The 16739-nt window shown below is 38.4% G+C and overlaps 1 protein-coding gene across 16 annotated transcripts in view; it reads left to right on the plus strand.

The window, feature by feature from the left end:
- The window catches only part of GTDC1 (glycosyltransferase like domain containing 1), a 189060-nt gene that overhangs the window by 82741 nt on the left and 89580 nt on the right, over positions 1–16739 (plus strand). For 9 of the 16 annotated variants that reach the window (XM_062578883.1, XM_062578885.1, XM_062578873.1 and 6 more), the window contains 2 exons: positions 12428–12488; positions 15163–15330. In XM_062578883.1, the coding sequence (XP_062434867.1) occupies positions 12428–12488; positions 15163–15330 (229 nt within the window). The remainder of the gene's footprint in view (positions 1–12427; positions 12489–15162; positions 15331–16739) is intronic. The other 7 variants (XM_062578886.1, XM_062578888.1, XM_062578889.1 and 4 more) reach the window with 1 other exon arrangement.

The following is a 16739-nucleotide window of genomic DNA, read 5'->3' on the forward strand; positions in this document are numbered from 1 at the left end:
TATATTTGACAGTCTGGTTTATGTTGCACCTTCCCTTGTTGTAATATTTGTTTGGCTGATGTGCTAGGAAGCTCAGGAGCCTAAAAATTAATACAGGTTATTTCTGTAATAAAATCAGTTGACCTTTAAATATAATATTATATAAGGGAGCTCTAACTACAAAAAATGACAAAATACATTTTTAATATGGTAGCATTCCAATTACTAAATTTTACAGCCACTATGTAGAATATACATATTATGATTAAACACTGCTTTGGACTGTGTATTTGCAGGCAGCAATGGAATAAATAGGATTGTTGTATTCAGGACAGAATTTAACCTTTCAGTAATAGTTTAAACCAGTTGTCAAATTTGGTTATATTTGAATAATGTAGAAATACAAAGACACAACTTTCTAAAAATGAGTCTGCTCGGTAAAGTCCTGTTGCTGCTGTTTCCAAAGCTTGTATACTGTACTTGACCATATGCAGATTCCTTCATTTTTTTAACAGAATGTCGTAGGCTGCCATCGTGTATCCCACTTAACTGATAAGATGCAATAAATTGTATCAGCATACTAGTGTATATTAGTCTTTCTAGCAATTGAATGTATTGACTGTTATGACAAGTCCCCTCTTAAAAAAAATTACTATATTGGATATGAAATTTGTATGCGCACCTTCAGTTTTTACATTGGGAATGGGATACACTTCACTCAGGTTCCTTGAAATAGTTATTAAAGTAAACTTACGTAATTTTTCGTAATGGTTTGTACAAAATAATGGGACAGTTAATAATGCCTGGGAAAGGTCCTACAGATTTTTTTAAAAATATTTAACTTCAATAATATATTTAATGATTATATTACAGTTTGGATTTCAGGTGAACTTAAATACAGCACCGCAATCAAATGTGTAGTTTAAAAAAATTTTTTTTATTAGGTCTTACAACATTTGTTGAAATCCTTACAAGATATTCATCTATTTGTAGCATCATATAGGTCTGTCTCCCCATCTGTCTCTGTTTTTCATGACGACTAGGTTCTGGTACATTTTTTTCCACTTTAGTACTTATTCATTGAGCCCACTGTAATGCTGTTTCTATCACAGTTATTTGTCCAACAGCTTCTATTGATCATTTGTGATAAAATAAAGAAATTCTTCATAGGGAGAAACTTAGCTAGCAATCAGTAGATTCAGTTTAATTACATTTAATATTATACGGTAGGAAAAATAATGTAGTCAGAACCCATTTATGCACTATTAAATAAATAAATTAGTCACATAATGTGGTGCCAAAATCGTAAGAACAGTAAGAAAGATATTATTTTCATTGCATTATTTTCTGTGAGGCCAGATTTATTAGAGACTTTAGTATTTACATGCAACTTTTATATTTCAAATGTAGCTCCACATCTAAGGTTCAGATTCCCTACAAATAAATCCTTATTTAACAGGATATCCCTGAGACTGTTTTTTTTCTTTTTTTTTTATTGTTGGCAGCCTGACTAAAATAGTCTCATCTGGTTTAACTAAAATCTTTGCATTGCTTGGCGGTGGTTTCTTTTGTACGTGGTGCTTCGAGCTCATTGAAGCTCAAACGGTACAGGAAATGCAAATCATGCAAATCATCCTCACGCTGACGATGTACAGTGGCGTGATTGAGCAGCAGTACGTATGGCTCGTGGGCTGACCACATGAAAGAAGTCGTTTAAAGACCAGATGAGCCAAAGCTGGGTTAAGTTAGACTATGTGTGAGCTTCAAAGCTTATAGAATAGCATCCTTTTCAAAAATAAATTTATTTTATTAATAACACCTGCACCGAGTTCTTAAACAGTGAGAACATGTAGAGATGAACATTACTTTAAATACATGCCATACTTAGAAGGGCAGAATTGTTATTTAGTATAAATTCAGGTATGCGTTCCTATCGGTGAAAATCGACTACATCCTTACATACTCTTAAAAGTACGGTTGGTGTTTACTGTACGTAAAAGCCTAACTCGTCACTCCCTTCCAGGTAGAAATGAAAATAAATGGAAGATAAAAGGGAATTTTGCCTGCGTAAAAGGATTAAGAAGAGGCTTTCTGTAAATGCCTGTGAGCTGCTTGGTATTCTGTGAACCGTGCCCTGCGCCGCCTCGCAGAGGGTTTGTGTACTGGGTCCCATCAAAACCTGTAGTAATTACACCAAGGATGGGGATATGAAGGAGCCAGGAGTTGTCACCCTTTAGTGGCTAGTTTGCTTCTTGCCCTTCAACTCCATCCATGGCTCCTCCATGGGGGGGTTACAGTTTCTCCAGACTTGGGTCACTTGTACTATGTAAATACAGGTTGTATGTGTAAATACAGTTTAGTGGGGGTTTTTTTTTGGTTTTAGTTGAGCCAAGAATGATTGTGTTGTTCTGGGTGTGATTTGTTTGTTTATTTCTTTTTGAGAAAAGCAAAGCGGATGAACGGACGGACGACGTCCTGAGATCATCACGAGGCCCTAGGAATGGTAAATTCTGTGTTTCCGAGCCGCTTCCTAGAGTCGCCTCTTTGGGGCGCGTTGGCTCCGGCACGCCGCTGGGCACGCTGCGTCCGGGCGTCGAGCGTGCCCTCCGCCTTTTAATAGATGCTGCAAGCATCGAGAAGGAATTCAAACCGCAGATAATATCCAATTATCCTTTGTACTCTACTCCTGCGAGAAGTACCAAGATACAGGAGCTAACACAGAAAGCAGAAGAGAAATTTTACTACTTCTGTCTACAATAATTTAATGAAATTTAATATCCATTTCAGTGTTTGACAGGAAGTAGAGATTACTTAAATATCTGTACCTAAGAGCACAGGGCTGTATAAAGATCTTTGATTTTTAAAGTTAATTTGTTTCTTCCAACAATGTGGAGAGATATATACAGAAAATTAATCCCATATGATTCTCTAGCTACCGATAGTCCAGAACTTTTTTTAAACTGCTTTCAAAAGATTATCTCCAGTCATCTTGACAAACAGCTTGATGAAAGTTTCCTTTTCAAGAGCCCCTGAAAGGTTTTACATGCAGTCCAAAGGCATCACTGGAAAAACTGTGTGATTTGGAGACCTTGACCAAAAATGTTTCACATCGTTCAGTTTTTGCAGATATGAAAGCTTGTCGACCAGACACTTCGAACAGATTTTTAGCTTTCTGTGGTGGAGAGACGCATGATCTTTTCCCAATAACAAATTAGCTGTTGTCAACAATTTTTCTGGCCACAGTTTAAATAGCTTAATTTAGAATATAGTGCTTCACAGTGATATTGTGGAATTTGATAGAAACGCAGAAAATACGTGTATGCATGTGTATATGTGTGCATATATCTCTGTGTGTATATGTATACAGAAACATGGATTTGTTCTTACATATCCTATATATTCATGAAAATATATCTGAAAACACTGAATTGCTGTGAAGATAACATTTTGTTTTGGGAAGTCTGTCAGGTTCTCTGGCAATCAGGGTCCATAAATGCAGACAGACTGACATGATAATACATGAATCGATTAAGCCAGTAGACCCTGACTCTCTCTTATCTTAAACTCTGCCTTGGGAGCCCGAGTACTCGCTATGGCATCGATTCTCTTTATGGCCTTTGATAAGTGAGATTTGGCCTCAGTTTCTTAATGATTAGAAAGCATCTGGTATTTTCGCCTGCCTTTGTTAGGTATGACTTCAACCGCAGAATCATGTATTTCTTTTGGGTATTAATGGGGAGCAGTGTGCTTTCAGCATTGAATGCCTTATTTATTGATCAGGTGAATTCAGAAGTTTAAGGATACCATAGTTGCACCAGAGGTGCTGGGAAAAGGTACTTTGTAAAATATTTGGAAGCCTAAAAACATTATTAGTGATCAGACTCTCGCTTTATTACTAGATTTTTCCAGGTGGGAAAATTCTCAAAATGTTCCAATATTTGGGATCTGGTTGGCTTGCTCCAGGACTGCTTTTGGAGATCCCTTGAGGCATTCACGTCTCAGGGATCGCAGCCACTACTATTCTCCGTCTCTGTCCGAAGGGCTGTGAGGACAGCCTTCTTGTAGTACTTTTATGATTTTAGTTTTTTGTTTTAACCAAAAAGTAGAATTGGGAGGTAGTACAAAGTCAGGCAGGCAAATAAGATTCCTAATGGCTAATGGGAAACCTCTGTGAAAACTTTGTCAGACTCAAAAAAAAAAAAAAAAAAAAAAAAAAAAAGGCAAAAGAAAGCTTTGAAGGATTAGGCTTTTTTTCTCAAATAATAACACTTGCATCCATGCCCGATATTCTTCATGTCAGAAACACCACACATACATTGCAAAGCAAATTGCCTTGTGTTAGACCTTTACTTTTCATTTACTATTGGCGTTGTGAAGACCTGCCATAATAACAAGAGAAATAAAATGGTAGCACATCAATAGAGATTACATTTAAAATCATGTTATGTAAATAGAAATAAATCTGCTTATAGTATATGCCATGCAAGTTGCAGACTTTTAAAGAAAAGCATGACGGAGGGGTTATACTCAATCCAAAAGCTACCCTTTCTGATAGAAGTGTTTGTAGAGAAACCGTTCTTATGGCACTTAAAGCTTAATTCAGAACAGAGAAAACAAATACCTTTCTGGAAGTTTGAAATATGTCTGGCAGCTTCTAAATTTAGAAGAGTGTTTTTCTCACTTTTTTTGAAATTTCAGCTCATTTGGCCACTTTGGTGTGGTCATTCAAATCAAAAAAATTACCTAGTAAAAAAGTGGCTGAAAATGGTGTTTAATAGATACAGACTGTAATTTTCCTTATTGATAACTTCTGAATATTGATACAGCTACTGTCCCCACGTTCTTGGTTAAGTGCTGGTTGATGACGGTCTCCATGTGGGTTGGGGCTCTAACAGCTTGTATGAACTGGTGGGTGGGATTCTCCTACTACCTCATTTTTTCATGGTCTCGGTGTCTGAGTGTCACCTTCAGGGTGCAGAAATTGCTGGAGGGGGAGTTTTGAGTGTGTGGGAAGAACTGCAGGTGCTCACCATCGTTCGGGGACAGAGAGTCTCCCTAGTTGGTCCCATAGTGATATTTGAAAAATAGTCACGATATTTGGGTTTGACCCAGACCATTGTATGATGGCATTGTTTTTGTTTAGGTTTTTATGACATTTGGATCTGGAGGCTATTAAATGTTATATGCTCTTATTTTAGTTTCTTAATTAGGGAACAGAAGTGTGGCTTGTGTGGCTTTATCTTCTGTAAGGATAAATGATGTACATTTATACATTAACTTACTGTGTGGCTGTTTCTCATAAGAAGAGAAGGAAGAAGATTGACACTACAAAATATATATAGTTTTAGAGTTGAAATATTGCATGAACACAGGCCAGAAACATTTAAATTGCGGTTCTGATGGCAACCTCAGCTGATCGCCTTGAAGTCTGCTCAGCTTATATTAAGGCAAAAAAGCTATCACTATGCTGTAGCAGCAGATATTATATATATATGTGAAGGGCTGTTGGGATAAACATACCTTGGCAGTTCCCTGATGTTTTTATGTAATGTTTGATGAAGATATATTCAAAAATATATTGAAATATATTTGAACGAGTATACACTTTGTGAATATATATTAAAATCACTAAGTTATTCCTAATGTTCTGCAGTGCTGCCTGCTCCTGACAAACATCTGATACGGATCATACGCCTCTAAAAAGAGAACTTCCTCGAGCAAAATATCCTCATGAAAACAGTTTGGAGACACTCACATTCTTTCTCTCGCTCTCACTCGCATGTTACATTTTGGCACATTGTAGGAGCAGGTAGCATATCTACTACCTGCTGTTGAAAGTGTTGAAGATACTGAATTATTTATTCCATCTTCTGCACTATCCAAACTCGTTTTGGGTAGTTTGACACATCTCGGTCTTCCATATGGATACTTCATGGTGACAGAGTTGCCAGCTGCTCAGGTTTTATGACAGTCTTGCGTTTTTTCGAGGACTGTATTAGTTTTCTGGGAAGAATCCTGCTTTTTCTAAGTTCCCCAGTCTTATGCAGTGGTTATGTCTTGTAGAGTTGATAGTCTGCAATGGAAATTTTTGTGAAAATGAGCTACAAGGGAGTCAGCTTCCATAAAAACATTTTAAAAGGACTTGATGTTTATAGATTGATTGAGGTGAAATCTGAACCATTAGACAAAATGCAGAATTCATTTGCTAAGAAAATTTAAGTTCCATTTAGCAACAGTCTTCAAATTTATAGAAAACAAAACCCCAAGTGTTTAGATTCAAAGTGTATAAGTGACGTACAGAACGTGCAGCAGTCTGAAATATTTTGGACAACAGGATTTTGGGGGCACTTGAAATGTAAAACTGCTAAACAGTCTGCTAAGACCCTGCCCATCTCCTTGGTGATTATGCGAAGTGAACGGGTCTTCCATTTAAAAATATAAAATGTGTAAATCTGTAAAACTGGGAGAAGATGTGAGTTTTGAGTTTGCCAGAACTTTGTTGAAATAAAGGAAAATCAGCTGTTGTTTTCTTTTAGCCTTCATTCACACGCTCTGAGCTGATTAGAGCATTTATTCACACATTTATTCACATAAATCTTTCTTAAATAAAACTCTCACTACTTTTAGTGGGTCTGCTTACGCTGCAGTCTCAGTTTGCTCCCCCTTCTTTGGGATAAGCAAGTCTTCTTTGTAGTGAAGTCCATTTACCCATTACATTGGCTCTCTCTTCTGTGTCATCCTGGAGTCAAGCTGGCATGTCAGTCCCCGGCAGAGAAGCTGTTACTCCACCTTTATGGAGCCACTATATTTATCAGCTCCTTCGGCTTCAGGTCAATCAATTCGTACCTACCACAGGGTAAAGGAAGAAAAAGGAAAGGAATTTATACATCTTAAATTGTTGAATTCTTCTTTTATGGGCACAGAGGGTTCCCTTTCCCATTACTGCCTCTGGGAATTTTGCTGTTTGCGTCTTTAGTGAAAAGTCCATGTGTTGTTTCTTGTAAGCAGTATCATCTCTTGCGCTTTTCTCAGAGGCGTGCAAACAAGCGGGGGGATTTACCACCAAGGAACAACTTTTTTCATTTAAACCTTTGTGGAAAGGCCTTCTTGCTTTCCAGCTATTAACGTGGACTGTAATTTAGCAATAGCAACGGCTCACAAGAAGTCTGAGCTGGGACCTGTCCTCTCTGCTACGGCCACGGAGGGGTACTCAGAAGTGAGCTTGTCTTCACACGCGTACAATACTAGGCACCGCCCAGCACACAAAATAATCCTTTTAGCTAGCTGCCTCATCCACCAAGGAAAAAAAAATGTCATGCCTTGAAACTGGCAGAAGTCCTGAAGTATTTATGCACTGCAAAGTTCAGTGAGAAAAACGCTACTTTTTGCTTATTATCTCACGTCAAAGAGAAAGAAAGGTTTAGAGTTTTCCCTTTCTCGATGCTCAGGATATTGCAATTTCAGATGCTTGGAAATGATCAGTCGGCTCCCTCGGTTACTTGGCAGCTTCCTGGATGGAAATCATATGGCCTGCGTGAAGAAAACTGCAGTGCAATTGCTTCGTTCCCAGTCTGTAATTTAGTCATTGCTTGGTGTTGCCATTTCACAGTGTTATCTTTGTAACGTTAAGGAACAAGGTCTGTGTTCACGGGCACTCTGCACTGTACGTAGGGTGTACGTTCTCTATGTGCTGTATGTAACTGACTATGCATTGGGTGCCTAATACTACAAAAAATCTAAATTCATGGGTTGCTAATGGACTTACTACAGATAAAGATGGGGAAAAATACCTTTTAATTAAAACTGCAGATTCCAACCACCTTCAACAAGTACGAGATGGTGTGAAGTAATAGTCCACAAAGTTTGTTGTTCGCTTTTGCTACTAAATAGTAGCAGTCTTCAGACTTTTCTGTACTGGTACCATCTCTTGAGCGTACTGTATTTTTCATGCCAGTCTTTTGACAAGTTTGTTTTTCCTGCAGAGTTGCACAGATAAGACGCCCACTGACATGAATTGGAGAATTAAAAAAAAATACATTTAATCTTAATTAAATGTTATTTAATTAACAGTTGGTTATTAATTTGATTGAAACACCAGTTTTACAAGCCTTTGCCCTTAAAAACGTCTTTTTACTCTAAATCACTCCACATCTTGTATGTTAACACTTGGTGGATTACTTGCCTTTAGAAACTCTGCACCAAGGGTGGTCGTCTTGCTCCATCACAGCACGTATCTGACCAGAGTTAGTCCATATATCTCATAAGCCGCCCACCAGTGGCTGATTTTTAGTGTCAGGATATTCCTATTTGCTCGTGTCATGTTCTGCTTTAATAAGACGCCTTGAATTCATTATTTGCTGTTGGTGGAGTGCGAAATCTGAAAGAGGAGGAAGATGCGGATTTGTGGCTTTCTCCTTCCCCCCATCACGGCAGCTAGAGCTGCTGGGTCTCGACCTCGCTCTTCGTGGAAGCAGAGAGGACTATGCGGCCCATGGTGAACAATCTGGCCGTTAAAGGAAAAATGTGCATCTGTCAGTAATTAATTGAAGCCAAATTTAATTACAAATCAGGGGGGAAAAATACTACTACGCACTTAATAAAATTCAGGAAGCTTCAGTGCTGTTACCATTAAAAAAAAAAAAAAAAAAAAAACACCCCCCTGCTCTAAAAAATGCCACTCTAAAAAAATTCTTCGGAAAGAAGAATTTATTTCAAGCTTACTTCTTGATGTTAAATATAAAAAGTCATTTGATTAACTGCTTTCAAATCCTTCTGAGCGTCTTGTGAGTTTATAGAAAATGGTGGTGAATGCTTAAGGCCAGATTTTAACTGCTGGCCCGGGCGTAGGTGTGTTGGTTTGCATCGGCTGGGGCTGTGGCCCAAAAAGTTGGATTCTGGGGACGGTGCTGCAGCATGGCTTCGGGGGCTGCTTGCATGCGAATAGTCTGATCAGCCAGGAGAGGTAAAAATTCATGGGGAAAAGAAGGAATTTAGAGAGAATGCAAGTAATTTAAAAGTGGAAAGCTTAACTCGTTTGTGCAACCTCTTGAATATTCTGAAGGTGAGGTAACTGATAATATTCAGCTTCAGCCCCGTTCTAGTCTTGCTGAATACCAGCAGTAGGATCACTAGGTCGAGACTGGAGGTTTTCAGAAATTCCATCCGTGGTCGTAGTAGAGGTCTAAAAATACACATGCCGTGCAAGGAGGAAAGAGGGAGAGATTGGGCGATGCAGTAACGGAGCTGGAAGTGCAGCCCCTTTCTGCTCGCGGTGTGCGAGCTAGCAGATGTTTGTGCAGGTAGGTATGAGTTTTGTTTGGGATTTGATATATATGGAGAAGGGGGAACTGATTTCGAATTCGAGGCAATAAAGTCTTTTGAGAAATGTAACTGAGGTCTAGCACACTAGGAATAACAATTTCTACTGTACTCAAAAATAATATAAAATGAAGGAAGGAGGAGTTTTTTTTTTTTTTTTTTTTAACAGAAATATCAAAAGCGACTGGCATTGTGAGTTTAAAACAAGCCATGTATTTGTACTGTATTCTAGTAAACAAGACAAACCCCAAATCCAAAACTATTGAACTAGTAGCAGCCATAAATATTTATGACTTGTGTATTCATATGTACATATAGTAATTACAGCAAGAGGAAAAAGTATTTTTCTTTACAATTAATATTTGTAAACGTTTATGAAAGTACATAACAAATAAATAAGACAAACACATGGCCTAATTAAGATGAAAGGGATGACAACCCTTGTGATTTGTTCTGGAAAATAAAGGATGTTAAAATAGTAAGACTTAATTATTTCTGTAAACATTTCAAATCATGTTCTATGTAAAAAAACTTAATTTATGAGATATATATTAAAATATCTATAAGCGTTTTTGACATTTGTACATTCCATCTCCAAAAGAAATTAGGGTTAATTTATTATTTATTATACTGTGTATTGTCATATATTATCATTTATTAGTATATATTATTGTTCAGAAATTCAGTCATCTATTGTTGGAGAACGGAAAAGCATTTTATATCTGATTGCAATTTATGTATTCTCAGTATAGCAATAAAATGAAACTTTTACAAGTTGATCACGTAAAAATACATGCAGTAATGAACAAAAAGGACTGATTTAACTTTTCATGATGGACAATGCTATTTCATGGACAAATAATGTTACATTTGAATAGAGAACATAAAGCCAAATGATTGGAATTGTCCGAATTGCTGGGTGGAAATCGAGGAGACTTTTTGTTGGTGGGCAAGATGGAGGAAGCAAAGTGTGCAGATTTGTTTTGGGGGAGTTTGAAGATACGCGGAAGAGCTGGCTTTAAAACCCTCAGGGTTTCTCAGGGTGAACACGGTTCTGGCTGAACTTTGTGTCCTTTCCCTGCTCTGTATGTGTTTGGTGGGGTTGAAGGAGGCCCCATTGCAGGGTGCAGTGCTGTTGTACGCCTTCACCAGAAGGATGAGCTCCCCCTATCTCACTGCAAATATTTCCCCTAAAGACTCCCATTTTTACTATAAAATTTCAGTGTTTCTGATCAGCTGGAGCAGATATAGCCGTCAGCAGCGGTGTGGTGTACTCTGCTCCGTGTTACTGTTATCCATGATGACTTGATGCATTGCAGTAACTTGGGTGATCTCATGTGGTGTCCTTGCTTCGATGTTGAGTTTGGTGGGAGTTTCACCTGCTACGTTTGGTCAACATTTTAGTTTTAGATTTTGCCCAAAGGCACTACCTCCAGCATCACGCTGCCCTCGTGAAAAATGGATGAAGGTCAAAGCAGTGAGTGGCACCTAATGAATATTCCTTTTCTTTTGTACTTACTTTGCCCAAAGGTCTTATGGTTGTAGTGCTGCTCAAAGCTAACTTTGCTTTCTCAAAATATCGCATGTGAAAAATTAAGATTATATATATATATTAGATACATAGAGATATTTCTGGACTAGCAAATCTTCAGTCATAAGTTCAGTTTACTGTGAATGTAGTTATTTTGCAATGAAGATTTATGAACTTAAATGTCATGGGCACTGTAGGAGAGGTTGTGCTGCTGTGAGGTCCTAGGTCTGCCCAAGGCGGAGAGTCCTTTGGGTGTCTCAGTGCTGACCACGCTTCCGCCAACACCCACGGGAGTTTCCAGTATGACCAGGTGCTGCTCTGAACTCCGTAGATACCGTGGTCTCCCAAGGGAATGGCAAAATGTGTTTTTAGTTAAGTTGCATGAGAATTTAATTGAAAGGTTTCAGGCAGTTTCCTACAAGAGTAAATCATAATTGTGATACAGAGAAGATTTATAAAGGAAAAATACTTTAGCACCTTTACTTTTATAATTTGCTTGACGTAAATGGAAACCTACATCAGTTTGTTATTTTGTCTGCTGGTAATTAAAAGAAAAAAAGGTAGAGTCTTTTCTCTTTTACTGCTTTTCAGTATTTTGGAATACAATAGTATGAAAGACACGGCAAAGGTCAGATTATCCCGTGTGCACCTCAGAGCTCTGAATCTGCTAACGTGATCAACTTCGTTCCCATGAATATTAGTATGAATAAAGCACATGCTTAACTTAATGCACATAAGTAGTTCCACAGAAGTCAGGAGGACTTCTGAGAGATTCAAATTAAGCACTAGCTTTGTGGCACTGCAATTTGGCCGGTCTCCAAGGCAATGGTGCTACTGCATGTGCGATGGCTCTGGCTTATGGAGGAAGGTCATTGGTAAACCCACAAAAATACGTGGGGATATTTGGTGAGGACAGCTAGGGCAATTGCTTTAAAAATATGACCTTCAACTCATTTGTTTTTGATAATTTGCACCATATATTTATTGAAGAGTGTGGTATGTATTATGTGTTGTAGTGCTGATGGGTCTAGATAAGGATACTGTAATAGCCGTTTAAATGTGTTTTTTGTGAGATGGTAAGCTAATGATGTAGCTGTTAATTTGAATTTAGCAGACATTTTAAATATAGGTTTCTCTTACAGAGACAAAAGTTGCAATTTAAAGCTCTTTGGTGGTCTAAAAACAGCTTAATTCTCTAGTAGCATGGTAATAAGTACTAATCCAGCTTATACAGTGATTGTAGTATGTCATGTTTGTGAAAGATTGCCTAACTCTGCTTTCTCTGGGTTTTATGTTAATTTTTTTAAATTAAACATAAAACCTTATAACATCTTTATGCTGAGATAAACTGTTCAATTTAACTTGTGCTCAAGCAGCAGCTGTCAGGAATTATCATGTTTCGAGCGTTCTTGCTATCACCTTGCGTCTTTACCTCCCGGATACACTCGGTGGGATGATAAAGCTCACCTTGTTAGGATTTATTACTTAAATAATAACCCGAGGTAAAATGAAAGTTGATGTCACGTAGAATGACAACTGACATATATTTATGTTGCACGTTACATTATAATAAACTTTCCTTTCTTCCCCTTGTAATAGGTGTTAAGTGGCAATACGCTCCGGCATATCCTCCAGTGCCCTGCGTGAGTCCATTAGCCACGTACGTGACTTCTCTGTGGGCATGTTCACAGTGACTTGGACTGTCAGGTGTTATTTAAGCTCATGAGGCCTAAGAAATTGGTTATTGCGGGAAGTTAACAGTTTTTATGCCGGTCAAGAATAAAAGGTATTTAAGTGCATCTGATATTTGTTGGATTAAACTATAGAAGCGCTGTGAAGACATGCGGGAGAATCGGAAAGGGTGTTTTGTAATGCTACAACAAATTCAACTTTTTATTTTGCAATGAGAAGCATAAGCAGTGTCATTTGAGGTTCTAAATCTGAATTTGCTAGTAATTATAACAACTTCCTCTTGACACTGCTTTATTTATGAGCTGGGCAGCGATAAGCGATCTGCTTGTTAATTGAGTCTTATCACTCCCCATTCCCAGTGTAGAAAATTCAGGTCTACCTCTTTGCGGCTTTCCTCATTCGTGTCCTTGCTTGCCTTATTAGAAGGCAGCCTCTAGCTCTCTCCAACGATGATGATATATTCCTTCAGTCTCCCCCAACCAGCACTGCAAAAATTATTTTCCTTTCCTGTGGATATAACCACCTTCTTTCGTATTCCTCTACTAGTTACTGTTTTGTCCATCATAGTGAGCTCAGATATTTCAGAACTGCACGGTTTTGCCCAAGCTTGAATCCTGGATCTCATTTCTCGTCGTGCTCCCCGTTGCCCTTTTCTCTGCAGCAGTAATGTTAACCTTGACACCCCCACTGTGTTCTCTTTCCACTCTTGCTTTTGTGTCTCGCGCTGTGCTGCTTCCCCATGTTTTCAATCCCAATGTGCCATATATGTATTTTTTTTCCTTTCCTCATTCAAATGCAACCAAGTTTATAGACATGCTTCCACATCAATTCAATTTGCTACATAGCTCACTGTAGAAAAAGAAAAGTTGTCTAAAAATAAGTTTAATGGAGGAAAAAAGGGAAAGAATAAGCTGTGTATGACACAATCCAGAAATATCCTGAATTTAGCTAGGTAACTATTTAATTTTAGTATTATAATATCTGATGCTCTTTTCCTCCCATTTGTATTTTTCTTTTCCTCATTTTCTTGTTTCTAAACTTCTCTGAGCAAGAATATTATATTGCCTGAAGGGAATTTTCCTGCCTCCAGTTTGACTTGGGCATTGCGGTCGTTGTGGAGCCCAGAGGTTATTCCTCCTCACGACAAGTACGTGATGGTATACGTGAATGTATTTCTTCCCCATATGGCTCCTAGTGAACCAGTGCTCATGTCTTAATTGGCATTCTATCTGACAGTCCCTTTAGAAGAGCAAATATTTGATGAACGGGGGAAAACATTCATATCTTTCTTTTGTAAGCCTTTCAGAAGATTAGCACTGACTCAGGTTGGTGAAGATGGATATAGGATCTGTTCTGTAGGAAGTGCTTGTTTTAGAGATACAAATTATCCAAAAATGTTGTCATAACTATAAATATGGTTATTACAATTACTATTATTTGTTGTAAATAACCATTTGTATGGCTACTTTGGGCACTAGGCAACTTGTAAAGCTGACAACCAGAATCGGTTTATAGTATCAGTGACATCAGTTTGGTGGTACTCTTGAACACTAAATCCATGTAAAAAAAGGAAAAATTGAAAAGATTTTAAGAGAAATAAACCTTTCATCCATCAAATTCTGAATCTGTACTATTAAAATGGTGGATAGCAAAAAAAAAAAAAAAAAAAGCCAGAAACATGCTATGCTGAAAAGTAATTTATTAAGGCTTAATGTTTTATGTGCAATAAATACCTGTTCTCAATATTTTTATCCCTCGTGCTGAGAAATTTATAACACAAATTGTCTACAGCTCTGCAGTTCTCCGTAGTTTCGGGATGAAAGTGGTGCTAGCCAGGGGACAGCGGATGGTTGCATAGTTTTGGTGAAATGCTGGGATATTTGCCACTGGTTTCAGTAGAGTCGAGATCTCATATCACACATCTAAACGCATCTATTGTCTGATCGTCGAGTAAGTTCTGCAGGGTTAAGATACCGGCTCGTTAGCGTTGTTTGTGCACGCTGTGTCTAGCTGAGGGATGCGTGCAGTGCTGCGGACCGTGGGATAGCAGGAGCAATATGGCACTACTCGGGTACGGGGGCAAAAGCAACCTTCCGTTATAGAGAATACCTAATAAAAATGAGAAAATAGAACATAGAAGAAGAAAAAGGAGGAAAAAAAAGACACCATACTAGATAAGTGTACTGCATAAATCAAAAGGGTTTATGTCATAACATGAACATGTGCTATTCGTGCTCATATATTGAATTTCAGTAGTTGGTTGCATAAAGAAGTAAAGTGTAATGAAACTGGCAAGCAAAGTATTCCCTAGTCAGCCTTATCTTTGTTCCATTTGTCCTTCAGATACAGCTTTTCTTGCCTTTTTCAATAAAATCCATCCAGCTTTTTTATTTTGCATCTCTCTGTAACTGAGCTGAGCAGGCCAATGAGATTCGGTGCTTTTCTAGTCGAGTTCTTAGCAGCTGCGTTTTAAGAGATCAAAACTTCGAGCGCTGCTACATGGTATTAAGGCTCAGCTATTGATGTGTCCCTATAGGGGTTATGTTTTTCCTGGGGAGGGGGGAGCCGGGGAGGAGAAGGGCGGCGGGTGGCCCTCCTGCGCATGCCCGCGGCCGGTGAACACTGCTCTCCTTGTTTCCTAGGGTCCTGTTCGCGAGCTCCGTGCTTAACCTGGCTGAACTCGTGGCCCTGCGGCCTGACCTTGGCAAATTGAAAAAGGTCCTCTACTTCCACGAGAACCAACTGGTGTATCCCGTCCAGAAATGCCAGGAAAGGGACTTTCAGTACGGCTACAACCAGATCCTTTCCTGGTAGGTGTTCCTCGCGCCTCTGCCTGCGGTTCAGGGGGTTCTTCCACGTGCCAACCTCCAGCGGCGTGCGCCGGAGGAGTCTTTCTCTGCTGAAATGATGGCAGCCTAGCGAATAGGCACAGTCCCAAACAGATGCGAGTAAAAGTGCTTTGGCATAAACAGGCAGAGACAATCCACTTGAGCAATAAATTGAGATGAGTACATAAAGTCCGCTTGCACTGCATTCGGGTTGCCATAGTATACCTGCTAGCTGGGCAAATTTTGACCTATGCCTTAGCCATAACGAGCGAGACGCTTGGTCTCACACCCGCACAGCAAAGCTGCAGCTCATCAGCTGTTGCTTAGCCGTAGCTTTTATTGCATCCAACTGAAATTATATAGAGGTTTTTAGGGAAATAAACAGAAATTAAAATGTACTGCAGCACTTTTCTTGAGAAGAGAGGGCAGTAAACATACCAGATAAATCCTTATATTTCTTTCATCTAGTATTCAGAGATTGTGCAGTGCTAAAATACCCAGACATTTTAAAGGCTGTGTCCTTTATTGTTACTAAAAACAAATGCATTTCTTGAATCTAAGTTAATGAAAGAAGTTAATAAACAGCATGGAAAAGTGTTGTGCTTAGATGCTATACAAACCTAAGTGAAACAGCAAAACTGAGTTGTTTTGAATTGAAATAAATTCATTTTTGTGATCTTTCTCACCTATCTGTTATTAGGAGAATTATTAGGAATATAGATTGAGTCTTTTTAAGTATATGTTAAGCTTTTGCATCTTTAAAATATAAGCCAGTTGATATTCAAATTTCTCAAATAATAATCTTTGTATACTCTGAACACTCTCTAGCTGCTTTTGCCACTGCCAAGATGTTTCAGTCACTAAGTAGCGATGATGTGAAAATATAATGAAGAATCTTCTGAAAGTCATAGCAGCCATTTTCAGATTTACTGACATAAAAAAACACTGTGCTTTTGGGTACTAAGGCAAGAAATGTTTTTGTATATATATTTTACTTTCTTGTGGCAGTTATTTTTTGGATCACGAGTTCCTCTCTTGTGAGCTGACATTAATCCTCAACATACGCATTTTTAAATAAAAAATTATTTTCTTTTGCCTCAAAGAAAAAGACCATTATAGATGCTTGGATCTGTCTCTTTCAGCCTCCAGTAGCTTCTCTACGTAATTATATAGTGTTAATCTTTCATTTTTGTTGCTGCAGATTTCACACTTTTGATAGCAAATAGAAGACGCCTCGTCTCTATTGCTCCTAACTACCTAGCGGACATCTGCAAAGACCGTGAAACATGCTGCCTACTTTTCTGTGTTCCTTATAGTTTGTGAAGATTTTCTGAACCTTTTAGTCTTTCAGGGGTTCTTCCTGAATCTTTCCATCTTCTAAATCTGTGAGA

The sequence above is a fragment of the Rhea pennata genome, chromosome 6 (genome assembly GCF_028389875.1).
Source record: "Rhea pennata isolate bPtePen1 chromosome 6, bPtePen1.pri, whole genome shotgun sequence".
NCBI classification, from domain to species: Eukaryota; Metazoa; Chordata; class Aves; order Rheiformes; family Rheidae; genus Rhea; species Rhea pennata.